This window comes from Dysidea avara, chromosome 10, assembly GCF_963678975.1.
Source record: "Dysidea avara chromosome 10, odDysAvar1.4, whole genome shotgun sequence".
In the NCBI taxonomy this organism is placed as follows: domain Eukaryota; kingdom Metazoa; phylum Porifera; class Demospongiae; order Dictyoceratida; family Dysideidae; genus Dysidea; species Dysidea avara.
Genome location: NC_089281.1, coordinates 10,445,445 through 10,463,017, shown reverse-complemented (window position 1 = coordinate 10,463,017; position 17,573 = coordinate 10,445,445). Strand labels below are relative to the sequence as shown.

The 17,573-nt window shown below is 37.0% G+C and overlaps 2 protein-coding genes and 1 non-coding gene across 4 annotated transcripts; 1 reads left to right on the top strand and 2 right to left on the bottom strand.

Annotated features, from left to right (window-relative positions):
- The first annotated feature begins 287 nt into the window (after nt 1–287).
- Nucleotides 288–6,144, top strand: LOC136269168 (ribosome biogenesis protein NOP53-like). Of its 2 annotated transcripts, none has more exons than XM_066064657.1 (11): nt 288–453; nt 2,839–3,158; nt 3,635–3,699; nt 3,751–3,852; nt 4,040–4,144; nt 4,235–4,399; nt 4,747–4,802; nt 5,474–5,593; nt 5,764–5,830; nt 5,883–5,959; nt 6,012–6,144. In XM_066064657.1, exons 1-11 carry the CDS (start codon nt 332–334, stop codon nt 6,061–6,063), a joined length of 1,251 nt encoding a protein of 416 aa, XP_065920729.1. In that variant the 5' UTR covers nt 288–331; the 3' UTR covers nt 6,064–6,144. The 2 variants fall into 2 exon arrangements, with proteins under 2 accessions (XP_065920729.1, XP_065920728.1); XM_066064656.1 differs by having other exon boundaries at nt 3,632–3,699.
- A 91-nt stretch (nt 6,145–6,235) lies between these two features.
- Nucleotides 6,236–6,317, bottom strand: Trnas-gcu (transfer RNA serine (anticodon GCU)). Its single transcript has one exon. It is a non-coding gene; the product is annotated as a tRNA-Ser (tRNA).
- Nucleotides 6,318–6,329: 12 nt separating this feature from the next.
- On the bottom strand, nt 6,330–11,331 carry LOC136236246 (uncharacterized). The gene is made up of 21 exons (XM_066026373.1): nt 10,780–11,331; nt 10,586–10,726; nt 10,076–10,195; nt 9,465–9,580; nt 8,944–9,195; nt 8,749–8,886; nt 8,612–8,698; nt 8,463–8,521; nt 8,313–8,402; nt 8,187–8,230; nt 8,095–8,137; nt 7,968–8,035; nt 7,806–7,916; nt 7,675–7,747; nt 7,487–7,623; nt 7,199–7,440; nt 7,058–7,144; nt 6,845–7,006; nt 6,614–6,751; nt 6,476–6,570; nt 6,330–6,426 (listed from the first exon to the last, which is right to left on the bottom strand). The coding sequence occupies exons 1-21, from the start codon at nt 10,951–10,953 to the stop codon at nt 6,371–6,373; spliced, it is 2,433 nt and encodes an 810-aa protein (XP_065882445.1). The 5' UTR covers nt 10,954–11,331; the 3' UTR covers nt 6,330–6,370.
- Nucleotides 11,332–17,573: the final 6,242 nt, after the last annotated feature.

Sequence of the window (17,573 nt, the reverse complement as noted above, 5' to 3'; positions counted from 1 at the left end):
CTACTTGCCAGCTTCACTCTTCTTACTCGAGATGCGTGATCTTTCAGCTAGTCTTTCAGTAATCATTCGGAATGGCAACACATGCAAATCTGAAAATGCTAAGAGTTCTTGGCAAAAATAAAACCTTATTATATACTACAAGACCTACCAACCGAACAAAGACATACGATATTGGTTCAATCGCATCGCTGTAAGCACGGATAGTATACACCGTACTATCTATGCTGCAAGTCAACTACGCAGAGAGGTGGGCGTGGCTGGTATTCATTATTTATAAATACTTTATTGTATTTCTACAATTGGTGGCGCGCGTTAAATGTAATAATTGACGATGGCAGGTGTTCAAAAGAGAAAGAAGTACAGTAAGAAACGTAAAGCTAACCTCAGGAAATACACTAATGTCAAAGACGTGGAGGAATACATTGAAGATGTAGCAAGACAAGAAAAGACAGGGTTGGTTATTGTATGTACACTTTCATAACTTGTCACCTTGGAGCACGTGTAAATGGATTGGTAGGGTATATATATCATGGGGTGTCACACATAAGCTCGTCTATCTGTGACCATCACGGCATGGTCAAAGTCAACGGCCAAGGCCACAAAATTGTTCTACTGTAGGTAAAGACAAGACGTATTTTCAAAAAATATGTATTGAAGTTAACAAGAATGTTGGCCCATTTTTGCAGAGTGTCTTAAATTAGAGGTAAAAAATGTATGGAGCCAGGAGTAGCATGCTTATGGAGGTTTTTGAGAATTTCTTTAAAGATGTTCCTCCAGTGGCTATTTTTTACAACTACAGTGGAACCTCTTTATTACGGACATTTTAGGACCAAGAATTTTTGACCACTTTTTGCTGCAATATAGAGGTTTTCCTCTTTCAGAGGTAAAAAAATGTATTAATTAACTAGACCTGTTGGGACCAAATTTTTGTCCTGATTATGGAGTTTGTTAAAAGAGGTTCTACTGTAGCCCTAACCCAGGACCGGGTAGGAAATAAAACATTATTCTTTCAAACTTTATAGTTAAGCTGGATCCTGAAAAACAGCTAAAAACTAAAAGTGAATTTTTCCTCAAGAGAGTAAACATTTCAGCCAACCAGATGATTAAAGGTGTCAGCAACAGAGATGTACAGTTTGGCTCCATTACAAGTCCAGGAAAAGGCTATAATGGACACTGCACTTTTGTGGTCCCCATAGGAAATGTATGGTGAAAATTTTGATTGGCCGTAAATATGTCAGACATTTGAACCAAAATAATGAATATGTTTAGTGGGTCAAGCAATACTACAAGTGTGCCAAATTTCAAGATCATTGCATCCATGAGTTATTAATCTTTTTGAGGATCCAGCTCAACGTGCACATACTATAATAATTTCAGTACATATTGTAAAGGAGAATTAAGATGTATAGCACATATATATATATATATATAATTTTGACTTGTATGGTGCAGCTTGTTATTTGATAGTCGGACTTTTACAACTATCCTAATCACCATTTACAACTAGCCAAAAGTCATTTACAGCTAGCTTTTTAGCCACAACTATACTCTTTTTTAGCCCCTGGTAATGACCAAGAAGGCTTTTAAAGAGGTATGATATAGCTTATAAATCAAACCAACTTATTGCTAGTGATTGAGCTAAATGTTTGAAGCATGAAGTAGTTGTCCCCAATCATGGGGGATTTTGTTATAGTTTTTGTCACATCTACCTAACCTGGGGGTAGATGGGTGTGACAATGATAGGTGCATACAGTATATAAGTTTGTGTGTGGCACTTGGGCATAGAATACACAAGTTTCATCTCAAGTCTACTTCATCATAATAATCTTTACTATCCCACTAGGGACCTCTACTTAAAGCCTGTGAATAGTCATTATCCTGTTTTCTATGATGTGTGATGAAAGTTGTTTTCTTTAGGCCAGTACTAAGTGTGCGGGTGTATCCATTCACTGGACTGGATTACTGGACTCACATAAAAATGTGCTCAAACACATTTTTCGACCACAAACTCCTCAATCAACCACTACAAGTGATTACATAGAGTTGTATGCCACACATAGAGCTAAAGTTCTCCATGTCTTGTCCTGCATATTTAAAAAAAAGAGGCACATACAGCTAACTAGTCTATTTTTTTTACATTTATTTATTAAGGCTTTACAGCACAAGTGCTGAAGGTCTGTAGGACACCTGGTCCTACAGCCTATTTAAAGAGGTTGTATTAAGTATGTCTGAAAAAAGGTGCAATAGCCGCTAGTTTTGGTGATCCATTTAATGGTATAACTTTGGTTTGAATTTTTGTTACACTCACTGTATTTTTTGCAAATATGTATAACCTTACCTTCCTGTTTGAAAGTGTGCACATTGGGAAGCAATTCTTTTTTTGAATGTAACACTGTATACTTACAAATACTAAACAGCTGGCAAATCTAGAGTGAATGTGCAGGCTACAAGCAATTTCTATGTAATTGCATGGTTACGTAATTGCATGGTTAAAACATATATATGGTGTGCTATTTTACAAAAGAATGCTAGAGAAGACGGACATACATTAACAGTGTTAACATTACACAGTGCTTGAAACATTGCTAGCAGTAGGAAAATTAGCTTCGATAACAAACTGCACTTAAGGTCCTACAAGATTTATGTCTCATGGTGAATGGTGTCAGTTTCTAAGACATTTAAGTCTGGCAATAAAAGGCAAGAAAGTAAAAAAAAACTAGTCCAGTCCAGTAGTCCAGTCCAGTGAATGGATATACCCCTAAGTGTGCTACACTCCATTAGTCCAAACTTATCTATACCATCCTATGATATTTTATGTTTGTTATTCCTCTACTACAGAGGGATAGTTTCAGAAAAGACTGATGCAGAATTGTTTACTATAGAAACTAGTGGAGCTGATGATGTTAGTACAACATGTGTGAGAACACAGGGATCTCGCAAGAGAATATGGAAACCGTTAAAGTGTGAGAGCAATTTATTAAATGAGTCTAAAATTGAACCGGTCGTCACTAAAAAACCTAAATTGTGGAAGAACAAAATAAAAGACAAAGCAAAATTGCTGTCAAAGAAAGCAACTATGAGTTACACAATAAACAATGGCAGTACCTCTAGTAATCCTACCACTACATCATTACCATCCTATGACTTGTGGGGTACAGGTAAGTAGTATTGTAACAATGAGTATGTGTAGACCTGTAGGTATACAGTGGTAAAAATGATGCACTGAAAAGTGGACACCGGTACTTGTCACTACTTGGCCTGCAACTTTCGTTTTAAGACCCAACTGCCTTGTATACATAATGCCTAAGATGGGTTTTGTGTTTACAAATCAGATATGGGTGTGTTTTTGTGGGACAGTACATGCACCACATGCAGTTCAAAGACCCTCATTTGTAGCACCAAAAGAGGTAGTTCATAATTGTTGTTAGTTCAAATCATTCCTTGCAGTATCACTTTGTGCACTCAACATGAACGTTCTAGACATTAACATGAGTTGTTATGGATGTAGTATGTACATTTTCTTTCATAGAAAAATGTATGCACATACATGCTACACTGTATTTATGTGCTGTTGTGTGCATGCGTGCATGTCTGTTATACAGTTACATGTAGTTACAATCACTTAACACAGTAGGTGATGATGGTAAAGAGGTAGAAGATGACTATTACAATGAAGTTACCAGAAAGAAGCGTGTCAAGGTTAACTATTGTACTAATGTGGTGTTGTTGATGGTGTACACCTGTGATCAGAGACCACAAACTATGGATGTTCATAAGAATGCTTCATCACTACCAGCAGTGGAGGTCGCTCATCCTGGAGCTTCATATAATCCATCATTTGCTGATCATCAGGTAGGGAGAGTGTGTGAATGTGATTTATGAATGTAGCTACAGCAGTAATCTTTGTGCATTTGTGTATGATCAATTGTCAATGAATATTATGTGCATGTGTGTGCGCATACATATATTATGTGCATGTGTGTGCGCATACATGCTTGTAATTATTAGAAAAGCGATTATTATTGTTTTTGCTTTGTAGGCTTTACTTCACGAGGCAGTTGGTGTGGAAGTAGAGAAACATAAAAAGATGAAATCTTTAAATGAAACCTTTTCATTGCCCAGTATGAGCAACAAAGAGAGAGAGGTAAAGAAGTTGTACGAAGTTCATAATTTCTTTATATCTGGAGATGCTTAAAACTTGCCAGCACCAATGTGACTTAGTGTGTTGATTTAGGCCACATGGTACAAGGAGATGACTGCTGGCCTGTATGAGGAAGAGTCCAGTAGTGATGAGAACATTGCCAGTGATGGAGAAGGTGTGGCAGTGAAGGTACCAGTTCTTGCTGATCAAAGGAAGACCAAGAAGACCAAAAGAAAAGAGGCAGAGAGAAAAGCTGAGGTGATCATAAGAATAGTGGTACCAAGAGTTACCCCTTGGTGTTACATATGTATCTAAAAGTCTAAAAGTATCTCCCATTATGCATGCATATGGAAATACCATGGCACTCAGTGTGGTCTCTATGTGTCAGTTCTGCTGTTTTTGTACACACCTGGAATATTCAGGACATATGGGTAGAATGTTGAGGAACACAAGCGATGGGTCAAGTCCAACATGGGAACATTTCGAAGAACACTTCAGTCATTTGAGTTAGCTACTGGCCTAATATTGTCTGTGTTCCCTATAGCGATACCATTTCAGAAATTGTTAGTCAGGATTCATTACTAACTTCTTTTCTTTTTTCTCAGGAGGCAGAGAGAAAGGCAAAAAAGAAAGAGTTGATACAACAAAATGAAGTATACAGGTTAGAAGTTGAGCATGTGTCAGAGGAGAGCGACATGATTTAAGCACTGCTTATAAATGTTTCATGCCGAACAATACTAACGGTAAGAAAGTTTACTGTTGTTTTGTCTGGCATACAAAGAGCTGAGGCAATTGTGCACAAGTGTGACACATCAATATCACCTTGAGGCCACAAACCTAATTATTAGTTTCTCATCCTCCTGTACTCAAAATAGCAGTGCGGGAGGGTAGATTTTTATTTTGTTTTTTTCTAACTAGATAGTGGCCTTAGTTAGCTAAATTGACTCAAAATGCAATTTTCTTAGACTGCTTCTAGCAAGGTACCAACTATAAAAGGTGCTAATTGGCCTCCCTTAGCCACCAGTGGTGCAAAAAATCCTTGATGAGGTAAGAAAAACAGTGATGCAGGTGGGGATGAGAAACTAATAATTAAGTTTAATAGTTTATGTGGCCTAACTGGAAAGGTTTTTGAAAAACCAAGTGTACTATTGTAAAGCTTACTTGAAACTTGATCCATTTATCTAGTAAACCACCCACTGTTTGCTAGTTTGTACTACAACTACTGAGGCTGATGTGAAATACTATGCAAAATTAGAGCAATACTTTACGTAGATCGTGTCCACCCTCCTCTGAGCTTATGTGAATGACTATAATTTTACTGTTTGATAATAGACTGAAATCAATTGTAAAAGTACTTCAACATAAAGAAGCAGACATAGCAACTAAAAGAGTATCTCGGCAAGCAAAAATGGAGGCAACTAAACTACAGACAAGAAGACTAGGGACACTACAGTATCCTTCCAAGTTGTACAGCCACTCATACATAACCAAGTGGAATACACCAAATAGAATTAATGCTTTTCACCTTTTTATTGTATGAGGGACTTACACAACCGGGTACTTTTGTGTATATGGTGTGATCAAATCTGTGCTGATTAGTGACTTTCCTGACAGAATTTAAGATACGCAGATCCTGATATAGATGTACAGTTAAGTGAGGAGTTGACTGGCTCATTAAGAACCCTTAAGGTGACATGTGAAATAGGGGGTTGCATACCCACTTGCATTTTCTAATTTTTAGCCTGAAGGAAACATTGCCCGGGAAAGATTAAAAAGTCTTCAGAAGAGGAACAGAGTTGAGCCAAGAAAGATTGTTTTGTAAGTTGTCACCTTCATTATGGTTAATGTGTCATGCTTAATCACCTTGTAGACCCCATCGTCGATACAAGTTGAAGGAGAAAGAAAAGTGGTCTTGTAAATAAACAAACAAAAAAAAACAATTCAAATATACTGTGTTTGTAATTCAATGGATCTGTCCAGAAAAACAGAACCGTAGTGTGTAACCAACCGCCAAAGATAGAACGATAGAACGCGTGAAAATTTTCAGCAAAATAAAACGTGTGACGAAAAGGTTTGCAAAACGAAAAAAAAAATCGACGAGGATGGGATTCGAACCCACGCGTGCAGAGCACAATGGATTAGCAGTCCATCGCCTTAACCACTCGGCCACCTCGTCTTCGTGCTGAAGTGATGCTTTAAACATGATTATAAATATACTGTACAAGAGAATTACAAGGCTTGTTCAGGTTTTATGAAGTCTTCGCGTGTTGTTGATTGAGGAATTTCTGTAAAATAAGCCATTAACCCACAAACTAACCATCAATGTGTACTTACCATCAGAGTAATCCATGTGAAAGAAATGAGTTGTATGTATTGGTTTATGCCTCATAGATTCCTGTTCTGAAACTAACTTTTGCATACCAGTCATACTGAAACAACAAAATAATGACAGTACTAGCATAATGAACTCACTGTTGGTTTAATGGGTGTTTGTAATCCTCCCTGAAAACTGTATTAAATGTTGTGCTGTCTGTATGAGGAAGACCTTTTCTTGACAAATACATTGAGAACTCGTGGTAATCTATCACACCATCTTGATTTCTATCACATCTATCGTACAGTAAGAATGAACAGTGAACTAGAGTGATGCTTCCATCACAATATTTATCAACACGTAATAAGTGTAAACAATACTAGGATCACCTTTCAAGTAAATCCTTCAAGGTATTCTCGTCGATACTGATTTTCATCTCCTTACAAACTTCCCTTACTTCATCAGCTGTAATTGTTCCTGATAAATCCTTGTCATATTGCAAGAAACATTTCCGTAAATTTAAATTAAGTGGGTCCCTCGGATTCATGTGCCTATACAAGACCATATCAATGGTGCATGTGGAAAAGTACAGAAACCCATACTTTAAATAGTTTCTTTGCTTCAGCACATTTTGTAATGCTGCATCACTTCCTTGTTCTTCAACCTCTGGATCTTCCACAGTTTCTTCCCTTTAGTAGCATAACACATAAAGTCACTCCATAATACAAACTTAATCAACTCACTCGGGTATTATAGAGTATCCTCGGAGTATTACTTGTTTCTTTCCAGCCATGAGAACATCAGCATCTTTGATTTGTTTTGGTTCGAACTGTTCACTGTGTTCAGTAGTATTACTGGTCGGGTCTGAGCCCAGTACAAAGTGTGTTCGCTTATTGTTTCCTCTACGGCTGGTCCTTTCAGTAATAGAATCAGTTACCATTTGCACAGCTACATTAGGATCATCTATAGGTTGTTGGAATGAAGCCTATAACAGAACTGTCAAAAAACATTAAATTAGGATAATTACATACAAGAGATTCAGTCAAATCAAAGTCTTTTGGAGGATTTAGTAGGGCTCGATTACTCTCTAGATGTTTGCGGTCTTTCTCACTGAAGGCTAACAGTTTTGCTGGCTCAGCTGGCACGCCTCTATATGATGACCTCATCACTAATAAATAGAATGTAGATAAATAACTGACATTTTAAAAGCTATGCTAACTGGATGCAAGCTGAGACTCTTGGTCTCTTTCCTTATCACAAGTTATTACCACTGAAACTCTAGTACGACGATCCTGTAAGGGTAACAACAGAGCTGATGAGTGCCCTTAGCTATACTTTTATCTCACTTACACTATTATGCTTGATGTTGCCTAATCTATCTTTGGTTGAACTGTGAGCTACAAAATGGCCTTGCTTTGTACTGTCACCTGTTTTCATATATTCTGGTTGCTCAGGGATCACCTGTAACAGTATATCAGTATTAGTATCAACTGAGATGTTTGGTGTACGTACCTTCCCACTTGGGGGATGGGGTGCTCGTGGCGTCTTCTTAACCCCATTTCGTTGAGACTTCACAAAATCTATATTTAAAATGGTTTACTACAATTTTGTGCATGGACATGAGCATTTTGTGTTTTACCTTCATGATACACTGATGCTGACTCTTCTGTGGAATTTCCCAACTATGCACATGTAAACAACTTACAATGGTGTAATTTTAAAGTTGCATACCTGAAAATGTGCAGAAGTTTGATACTCAACATCCATACAGTCATCTGTACACCATATAGCATCATGATACACACACAGAGTTACACACACATACGCACACACACAACACACACAACTTGCATGTACCATGAATATCATGTTGATCTGACCCTCTGTAGCTTTCCATGTGTGTACTGACATAATTACCATCATCATCATCCACAGGTACAGTGTGGGCTTTGTAGTTATAATTATACTAATGTGCATAACCTCATACATATGTATGTATGCATGTACCTGTTAAGTATTTAGCAAACTCATTATAATCAATTTTACCACTGCCACTTTTATCACACCTGTATAGAACAATAATTAAGTCACATCATGATAGCTATACACAAAACACTAGAGTGTTGCAAAGATAATGTGCAGTAGTATACACTTACTCTTTTAGAAGGATGTCCACTTCATCTTGAGTTGCACCAATTACTTGGCATGCATTCGTTAGTTGTTCAGCTGTAATAACTCCAGATCTATATAAAACCAGTAACTGAATCTGAATAAGCTTTTAAGAACTGCTAACCTGTCAGTGTCAAATTTGGTGAAAGCTTTTGTCAAATTGATGGAAGTAGGGTCTCTTGGGTTTTGAAATTCACTTTGGTTTTGTTCAATAAGAAGCTTTCTAAGAGCACTGATGGTTCCACCAGAAATGGCTGGCTTCCTGTAGAGAATACAAGTGTGATCTTTACGTACATCCCTCATGGATATCCCTGTATACCTTTCACTGATATGGAATCTGGGCTTCTTTGTTTTAGTTGATATCCCAGCACTAAAACTGCCCGGTAGTTCTCTTTCTGATGGTAATTTGTAATCCTTCCTTTGTATGGATATGAACTCATCAGGGTCAGGACTGGTAACATCATAGTCTCCTGGCCTGAACACACAAGAGTATGTTTTGCCCTCTGTTGATGTGGATACTGTTTTAATAGAGCCAGGTTCACTGAAACAGCTTCCAGTTTCAGTGAGAGGCCTATTGGATTACACATAATATATACTTATGCAGCTATAGTCCTACTATTCCATGTACAGCCAATTTAAAACTAAGAGCCCATAAGCAAAGCCAAGCATACCTTGCAGTGATTACGGGCTCCGGTTACAATAAATCAAAGATATGCATTGGATTGGTTGGAAATAAGATTCTATTTTTATAATCAAAACATGAACAATATGCTTGAACTACAGTGTACGACAATACACCACACATTACTATACAGCCATAATGGCTTCATCTCATCTTACCTCTCCTTAGCGGATCCCAAATTAAAGTGTGTAGCCTTCTGGTACAATGTAGTTTTGTGTCTCCTCTGTGTGGGTGGTCCTTCCTGTTCGGTTTGTTTTAACCAAGATCTGTAGCTCTATATACATAATTAATATAACCAGTATCAATACTGTCAGTGGCAGATCTAGGTGGTAGTTTCAGTCAAAGCCTTCCCCTTGAAGCTTAAAGCTATCAGTAAATTACAGTCACAAATACTACCGCATTTAAGCAGTATGCATGCAGTAACTTTTAAGTAAACCAGCAGCACTTTACTTTTCACCTACTATACATTTCATACAATAATCCAAGTAGACTAACTACTCTAATATAGCAGTCGCTACCTTTTGCTCTATAGCTAATTTTATTCTTCCATCAATCTATTGCAATTAAAATGCAATGTCAGAGTTTCTAGGTCATGCAGAACCCCTTATTTTATCTTCTAGCAATAATACATTGTAACATTGCATTATCAGAAATCCTTCCTATAGCTAGTTCTGTCACTGATTGTGATACATAACACACAAACAATGTACAGTTTGCATATATTACACAGTACAGGGTGACCGAGGGTGTATGTGTACACTTAGTTAACCTCTTGTCCATGATAGCTATTTTGGTAAAGTGAATTTCCAAATGATTTATCATCCATGTATTGTGGTGCCAAATCAGCTAAGTGGATGTCATTAATTCCTTCAGGGATTAGTGCAGCAACCTGTAACCATGTGCAACAGATTACTGCTATTAGTTGCATATTAGAGCTCTAGCAGAATTATCACACACAATTGAACTGTCCTATATACATTAAACAAGCTAATGTGTTAAAAAATGTGGAATCAAGTTTATTTTGTACATTATCTAACTTCACTATCAACTCTTGTGTAAGTGCATGCGTGTGTGGTGAGCACTCATGCCCACACAAGGCAAAAAACAGTCTGCACAAGACTATACCCACACAACTCTATAACAAGATCACAGAACAAATAGTTCTGGTTAAAAAAAAAACAAAAAAAACAAACACTTAGTTTGGCTGGTGAATTGCAATCAGCTGTCCAGCTCTGAATGATGGTAGCATATACAACACATTAAATAAACACACTCGTACCTTAGTGGTCACTTCTCCAGTGTAGTCAGCTTGCGTGGCTGATTTCAGTGCAGTTTGGGTGGAGCCTAGATGAATATTAGTGTTTTGTTGATCATTAGAGGTCCACTTGGCGGTAGCTCGACCATCTTTAAGAGGCTTCCCCTTCAAGAGACAGATAATATTTTATACTAAACAACGTACCTACTGTCGCTTACTCGAAACGATAAGGTCGTCACACTATCTAAAGATTCGTCATTGTCGTACGGTTCGCCTTTCCACATCAGGTTGTTCTTCTGCATACGCTGCACCGCTCTAGCGGTGTTCAACAGTCTGGTAGGACCATATAACTTCTCTTTAGCACTTTGAACGTCTGGGGCAGTCTGAGCCATCTTTATTTGACTAATTGCTATGGAAACTGGCCAAGGTATTTCAAGATTTTAAAAAGATTTGCAAATCCTCGCAGACAATAAATCCTAGTTGCTTGGCAGAAACTTCGTTGACAAGGTACATGCCTTAAACACTAAAAGTATAACAGTAGTTATACAAAGAGCTCACCACTTCTTCGCTTTGCTCAAATCTGTGCTGTACAGTTTGTTAGGCTCCATGGAAAGCCGGAAGCTAGACCGGAACACCGAAGCTGGAGATGCATGTACCAGACTACAGCAAGACTGTTTGCCGAAGCACGAGTTCTTTATGACCATCCCAGCACAGAACCACTATTACAACCGAGATTAAAACAGTAAACAACATTGTTATCATTGGGTAACCCAGGTGTGATAAAAGCTGTGGTGATGTTAGCAACGTTGATGATGTGAAGAAATCAATACAACATGGTGTGAGTATTGTTTGTGACAGCTTGTACAGCCACCCCCTCCCCCCATTAGAGCTAATATGAGATCACTGAGAGATATCCTTGAAAGATATTAATGTATGATCATTCTTGATGACGGTATATGTTTCAAATCATATAATCAAGTCAAGGAAAGTGTTATTGTTAACTTCTACATTATTGTTAATGGGTGTTGATACTGTCTTTACGTACACTGCCTCACAGTTTGCGCTAAATGGCATGATGCAAGCTACAGCTAGGAGTCTGGCTAAACACAACATACGTGTTTGTACTGTTCCCCCTCACATACTGAAGGAAACTATGTCAGAAGAAGCCCTTGATAGTTTGTTAAATTGTAAGTTCAAATTGCTACCAATTTGTTTATATGATAAAGTACTCCTGAGTGGGGGTATATGAGACCCATCGTATGTTGTGTTAATTGTGAAGCATACCCTAAGTATGAAGTGAGAGTCCAGTGTTAAAGAAAGGCTGACACTTGATTGCTGAAAAGTCAATATTAACTAGTATTTATAAACAATGTTTTTATTGTCTCTATAAATGATAACATACAGTCATGTCTGTGCATTGAAAACTGGTTTGGGTGTACAGCATAATTATGTGAAACCAGATTAGCTAGGTTATTGGATTGTCTAGGTCTATTCCATATCAGGGTATGTCTTAAATATTTTCACTGTGAAGTTAGGATGTTCTATGTAACCAGATACTTCAAGAAATGAGCCTAATTTCCACTAGAAGTGGCTAATGATTAATTACTGTTCAAAGAACTTTTTCAGCCTTCATTCCTAGCACATATTTACATAGACACATTCATTTCCTGAAATGGAACCTGCCATACATCCTACTGCTCTCCTTAGGTTGGCTGCAGGAGTATAATTGTTGTTTATACGGTTGGAGAAAGTTTACAACATGTACATTCATTAAAAATTCATGATTATATATGCAGCTATGGAACATAAATTAAAGGCAGCTATATGGGCTGGTGTATACATGGCATATAGTATGTTCACGTTGAGCTGAATCCTGAAAAACAGCTAAAAATTAAAAGTGATTTTTTTCTCAACAGAGTTAACATTTCAGCCAACCAGATGATTATTGGTAACAGCAGAAGTGTCAACAACAGACATGTACGGTTTGGCTCCATTACAAGTTCGGGAAAGAGCTGTAATGGACACTGTACTTATATGGCTTCCCCATAGGAAATGTATTGTGAGAATTTTGATTGGCCGTAAATATTATGTCAAACATTTGAACAAAAAGATTTTGAAATATTTTTAGCAGATCAAGCAGTACTACAAATGAGCCAAATTTCAAGATCATGTGTAATTGCATCCATGAGTTATTAAATGTTCTTGAGGATTCAGCTCAACGTGAACATACTATAGTACAGTGGTCCCTGTAGTATCTGAACTCAACGGGCCTTAGATAATCAAAAAGTCTGAGTTCATTTATTTATATACAGAGCCCTGTTCAATTACCCTGATAGAATGCTCAACTTTTAGGAAAAGTGCTCTAATAGAACAATCATTTATATGTACAGGATTGTGTGCATACAGAAATGGGATGACGTACAGCTTGTAAACTCTGGGTGTTAGATGAATCGGTCTCTTTTACACACCTTTCTTGAATAGAACTTGTATTATTTTGTCTGTGTCTTCAATGTGGTATACAGAAGGCAGTGGTAATACACTGTTGTTGACTTTAGGCTACTCCAATTGGTAGTCTGGTATCTGGTCCACTGCCAGCATCCAATTTACACAATTTCCAGCCAGATTTCACCATTATTAGTGGTGCGCATACGTAATGATGTCATATAATAGATTATGTCAGGTTTCACACGTGCAAACAAGTGAGAGACGTTTGGTAGAGGTAAGTTTCTACTTTTAAAACACTACTAGAGCACTTGTTGTTTGGTATTTTTTAGCCTTCAAAGGTATATATCTGGCTAGTTTGATTTTTGAACTGGTGTTCTTTATTTAGAATATGGTTTAGTTTTGCAGATTTTACCATGGCTATATGGTGAATTGTAGTGTTTACCATCACAGCACTAATCGAATGGAGTATGTATTCTCTGGTTTATCTGTTTCATTAGTAATAGTGACAATCCACCCGCCTGCATACTTATTTTAGGACCAGAAACCAGGCAACAAATTGGGTTGGTCTTAATTAAAAGGTCATGCAATCCTGTAAATGTGTAAATGGTTTAGGAAAAGTAATAATTATAACTTAATTGGCTTGAAACAGCATCCACATCTCATTTTGCTTACTTTGCCACCCATAATACAGTAGGACTTGTGATACAGCTACACACATAAAAGGATTTGATAAGTAATTGTAAGGCTGGGGTACTTCTTACACACTGGTTGCTCTGGATGCCATGGATATTTATGTTTATTTTGAATTAATAAATAATACCTGAATTAATGGTTATGCATTGTTGATATCTACGTGATTTTGAAAACTTGTAGGCAGTGGTTGGGTCTGGACCTGCTTGAAATTGTTTCTGGAAATGTGTATATATACTGCAGGTAACATGACCATATTAATGTACAGGTAAGCATCAAAGGACAGAAAAGAAGCCTAAGGACTGAGGGATACAAAGTTTAGTGATGTACCGATAATTGGATTGGTGATTGAATCGGTTGCTGATATTCCAATCTCTACCCAGTATCAGTAATCAGTACAAAGACTCTGTACTGATAGTTGACATGGTATGCATGAGTACCATTATGAAGTCTTCATGCTCATTACAAACAAACAGAAAGCCTCTATATTACCTGTGATATAAAGTGCTGAGTTACGAGAAGCCACATGAATACACCCGAAAGTACTATTGTTAAAATGTTCCTCCAAAAAACAGTAGTTGTTACTTGTTACACTTTAAGAATAAAGAATTGCACCACTAGGATAAACTAATTGTCTGCTGCAGCTATCAGCCATCTTGATTACAAATATGCGGAGTAATCATGCAGCAAGTCTTTGTGAGAGCATGCATTAAAATGTTGGTGGTACCTAAATATCTGGCTAGTGTAATAGCTAGCCAGATATTTTAATATAAGCTAGCGCACTTCACCATAGCTAGTGATGTGCTTTATAGCTAAAGTTGCATTACTTCCCTCTTTTCTCCATACTAAAAAATCTTATCAGAATGCAGTAATGTCAAAGCAGTATGTACACCTGTAGTATTATTTTTTTACCGTATAGTAGTTTATGCAAATACCAGATCAGTATAATCTCTGGTCCAAACTATAAATCAGACATCAGTGCAACTGGAAAATCCTTATCAGTACATGTACATCTAATCTTCCTGTGAGTACTTGGAAAGATGAAATTGATAACCATCAGACTCAGAGATATGGACATGAATGCATAGGCAGACTTGGCCCTAAAATATTCTATTACAACAATCAATGCTCATCAAACATCACTTTAAAGTCTTTGATGTGCACACAATAGTACTTTTGTAGTAAAAACACATTGGGTAAATAAAATGCAAATTCCATATTAGGTAGTGAATTATACTCCGATCAATTAATCCTGGGTATATATCACCGTGTTCACCTGCCCATTGTTTCACATCTGTACATGGTTGGGTTTTTAAGTTACATACATTTGTTTGTGTTGTGGTAACAAAAGAATTTACCAATGGTCTTCCTTCAGTGAATCAGCTTCTTGATCATAAAGGAAAATTATACCTTGGTCCATTCACAAATTCATAGCGACCAAGTTTCACCTCCGTACACCATTGCATCAGTGAGTTATGATTAGCACCTGCAGATTTTATTGATAGTTTCTGTACAAATTTGCTTGTCTGGCTATCCAGTACTGTATCTCCTGCACTAGTCAACTTATGAGGGTGAAACTTTTTGCCAGTTCATTCCTTTGTCTCTATAGATAACAGGGAACCAACAAAGTGAATTTTGAAAAAAATGGTGCAAACATAAACGGGTTTTTAAATTCAGTCATCAATACAGTTGTACTGAGTTGGGATTGTAAAGATTTGCATTTTCCCACCAAAGCAATATCAATCTATGGTAAAGCAGCCCCATCTTTCCTTTATGACAACTTGGCAGTATTGGTTAGGTGTAGTCAAGTCCAGACATGTACTCAGAGTGACACAAAATGCAGTTTCTATGGAGTTTAAATATTTTAATTTTCTACTGAATAACTAGTACTTATAGCCAAGTACGACTATACTACTATGGTTGATGTGCTACTGGCTTGATTTCTTCACTATTCAACGTTTATTTTTTATTGATACTGTGCAGGCCTCCATTAGTAGGCACCAGCCTATTATGCTTTTAATTTTGCCTATTATGCTGCTGCAGTGCTAAAATTTTTTGCCTATTATGCTCATTTATTTATTTATTTATTTATTATTTATTTATTAATGCTTTACAGATCAAATAACACAAGTACAGAACATTAGACAAATCAAAAAGGGAAATTACATGATCTGAGGGTCAGCTAGCCACCAGTGCCAGCTGCCTTAAATTAATTAACTACTTAGCTACTTATTTACAACTAAACTTTACTTACGTACAGTACAACTACAAAATATTAAAGTTACATGAGTGGGGAAGCTTACTACAGTTCCTACAAGGACATAAAAAATGCAAAGTACAATTACTGTTAGTGTCAAAAGTATTTGTAAAATGATTCCATAAAAAAATAATAAGTTTATGTTTGATAGTAGGGAGGGAAAGGGATAAGTCAATGATAGGTAATGCATTCCACAATCTAGGGATTCTGTAAAAATATGAATTTGCTGTAATGACATTGTCAGAATTTCTGTGGCATAACTTGCTGCTGGATGATCTGGTACGACTGTTGTTGAAGCAAACATGGTCGGATATGTTGAAGCTACTAGTAGGGGAGTTCAAAGATTTTATTAGAAAAAGAACATCATGTAATTCTAACACATACATCAAAGGTAAAAGCTTCAGATGAAACAATCTTGTTTTGTAATCCATAGTATAGTTATTCAATATAAATTTAGTTGCACGGCGCTGGACTTGCTCTAACAACAAAATGTCCTTCATAAGATGGGGTCGCCATAAGGCAGAACAATATAAAAGCTTGGATCTCACTAGAGTCAGATATAGTGTTTTTCTAGCTTGAATAGAGAAGGTGTTCTTAAAAGTTCGGCGGAGTAGGCCAAAGGACTTATAAGCCTTAGCCACTGTAGAATCAATATGACTGGCCCAAGACAAATTTTTGGAGAAAACTATTCCGAGGTCACGATGTTCTGTGACATTAGATAGTTGAACACCATTAATGAAATAGTTTGTGTCGTGTAATGTGACCTTGAAATGTAAAACGACACACTTCTTAATACTGAAAGAGAGATCATTATCAAGACTCCATCCATATAGGGAGTTTAAATCATTCTGAAGTTGGTTGGAGTCAGTGATACAATGGATTGCCTTGAAGCATTTGAGGTCGTCAGCAAACTTAAAGATTGTGGAATTCTCAACTTTATCACACAGATCATTAACATATATTATGAACAGCAATGGTCCCAAGATGCTACCCTGAGGTACACCAGATTTAACAGGTAGAGAGCAAGATAAACTATTATTGACCAAAACACGTTGACTACGGTCAGACAAATAGGACCGTAGCCATGACCACACATCACCTGTGATGCCAACAGACCATAACTTCAACAACAGTTTAGTATGTGAAACACTGTCAAAAGCTTTGCTGAAGTCAAGGTAAATACTATCAGTTTGTTTCTTGTCAGAACATAGATCATCAAAATATAGTAACAACTGTTGCAAAGTAGATTTGTTTTTACAGAATCCAAATTGATGGCGTGATATGGAGTCTGAATAGAAATCAAGAAGTTTGTTATGTACTAGTCGTTCTAAAACTTTAGATACATTGCATAGTAATGAAATAGGCCGATAGTTTTTGACAGAAGATTTATCACCCAACTTATAAACAGGTATTATGTTGTGGCATTTCCAGTCACTGGGAATGACACCATTTGCCAAAGACAGAGAAAATAGATGATGTAGAGGTGCAGTCAATGAATCTGCACAGCTATTTAGGACTTTAGGTCCAATATTGTCTGGACCAACAGCTTTAGAAGTCTGTAAAGATCTTAACTCTTCAAATATGTCTTGGGAACTGAGAGTAATATCAGGAATAGTACTG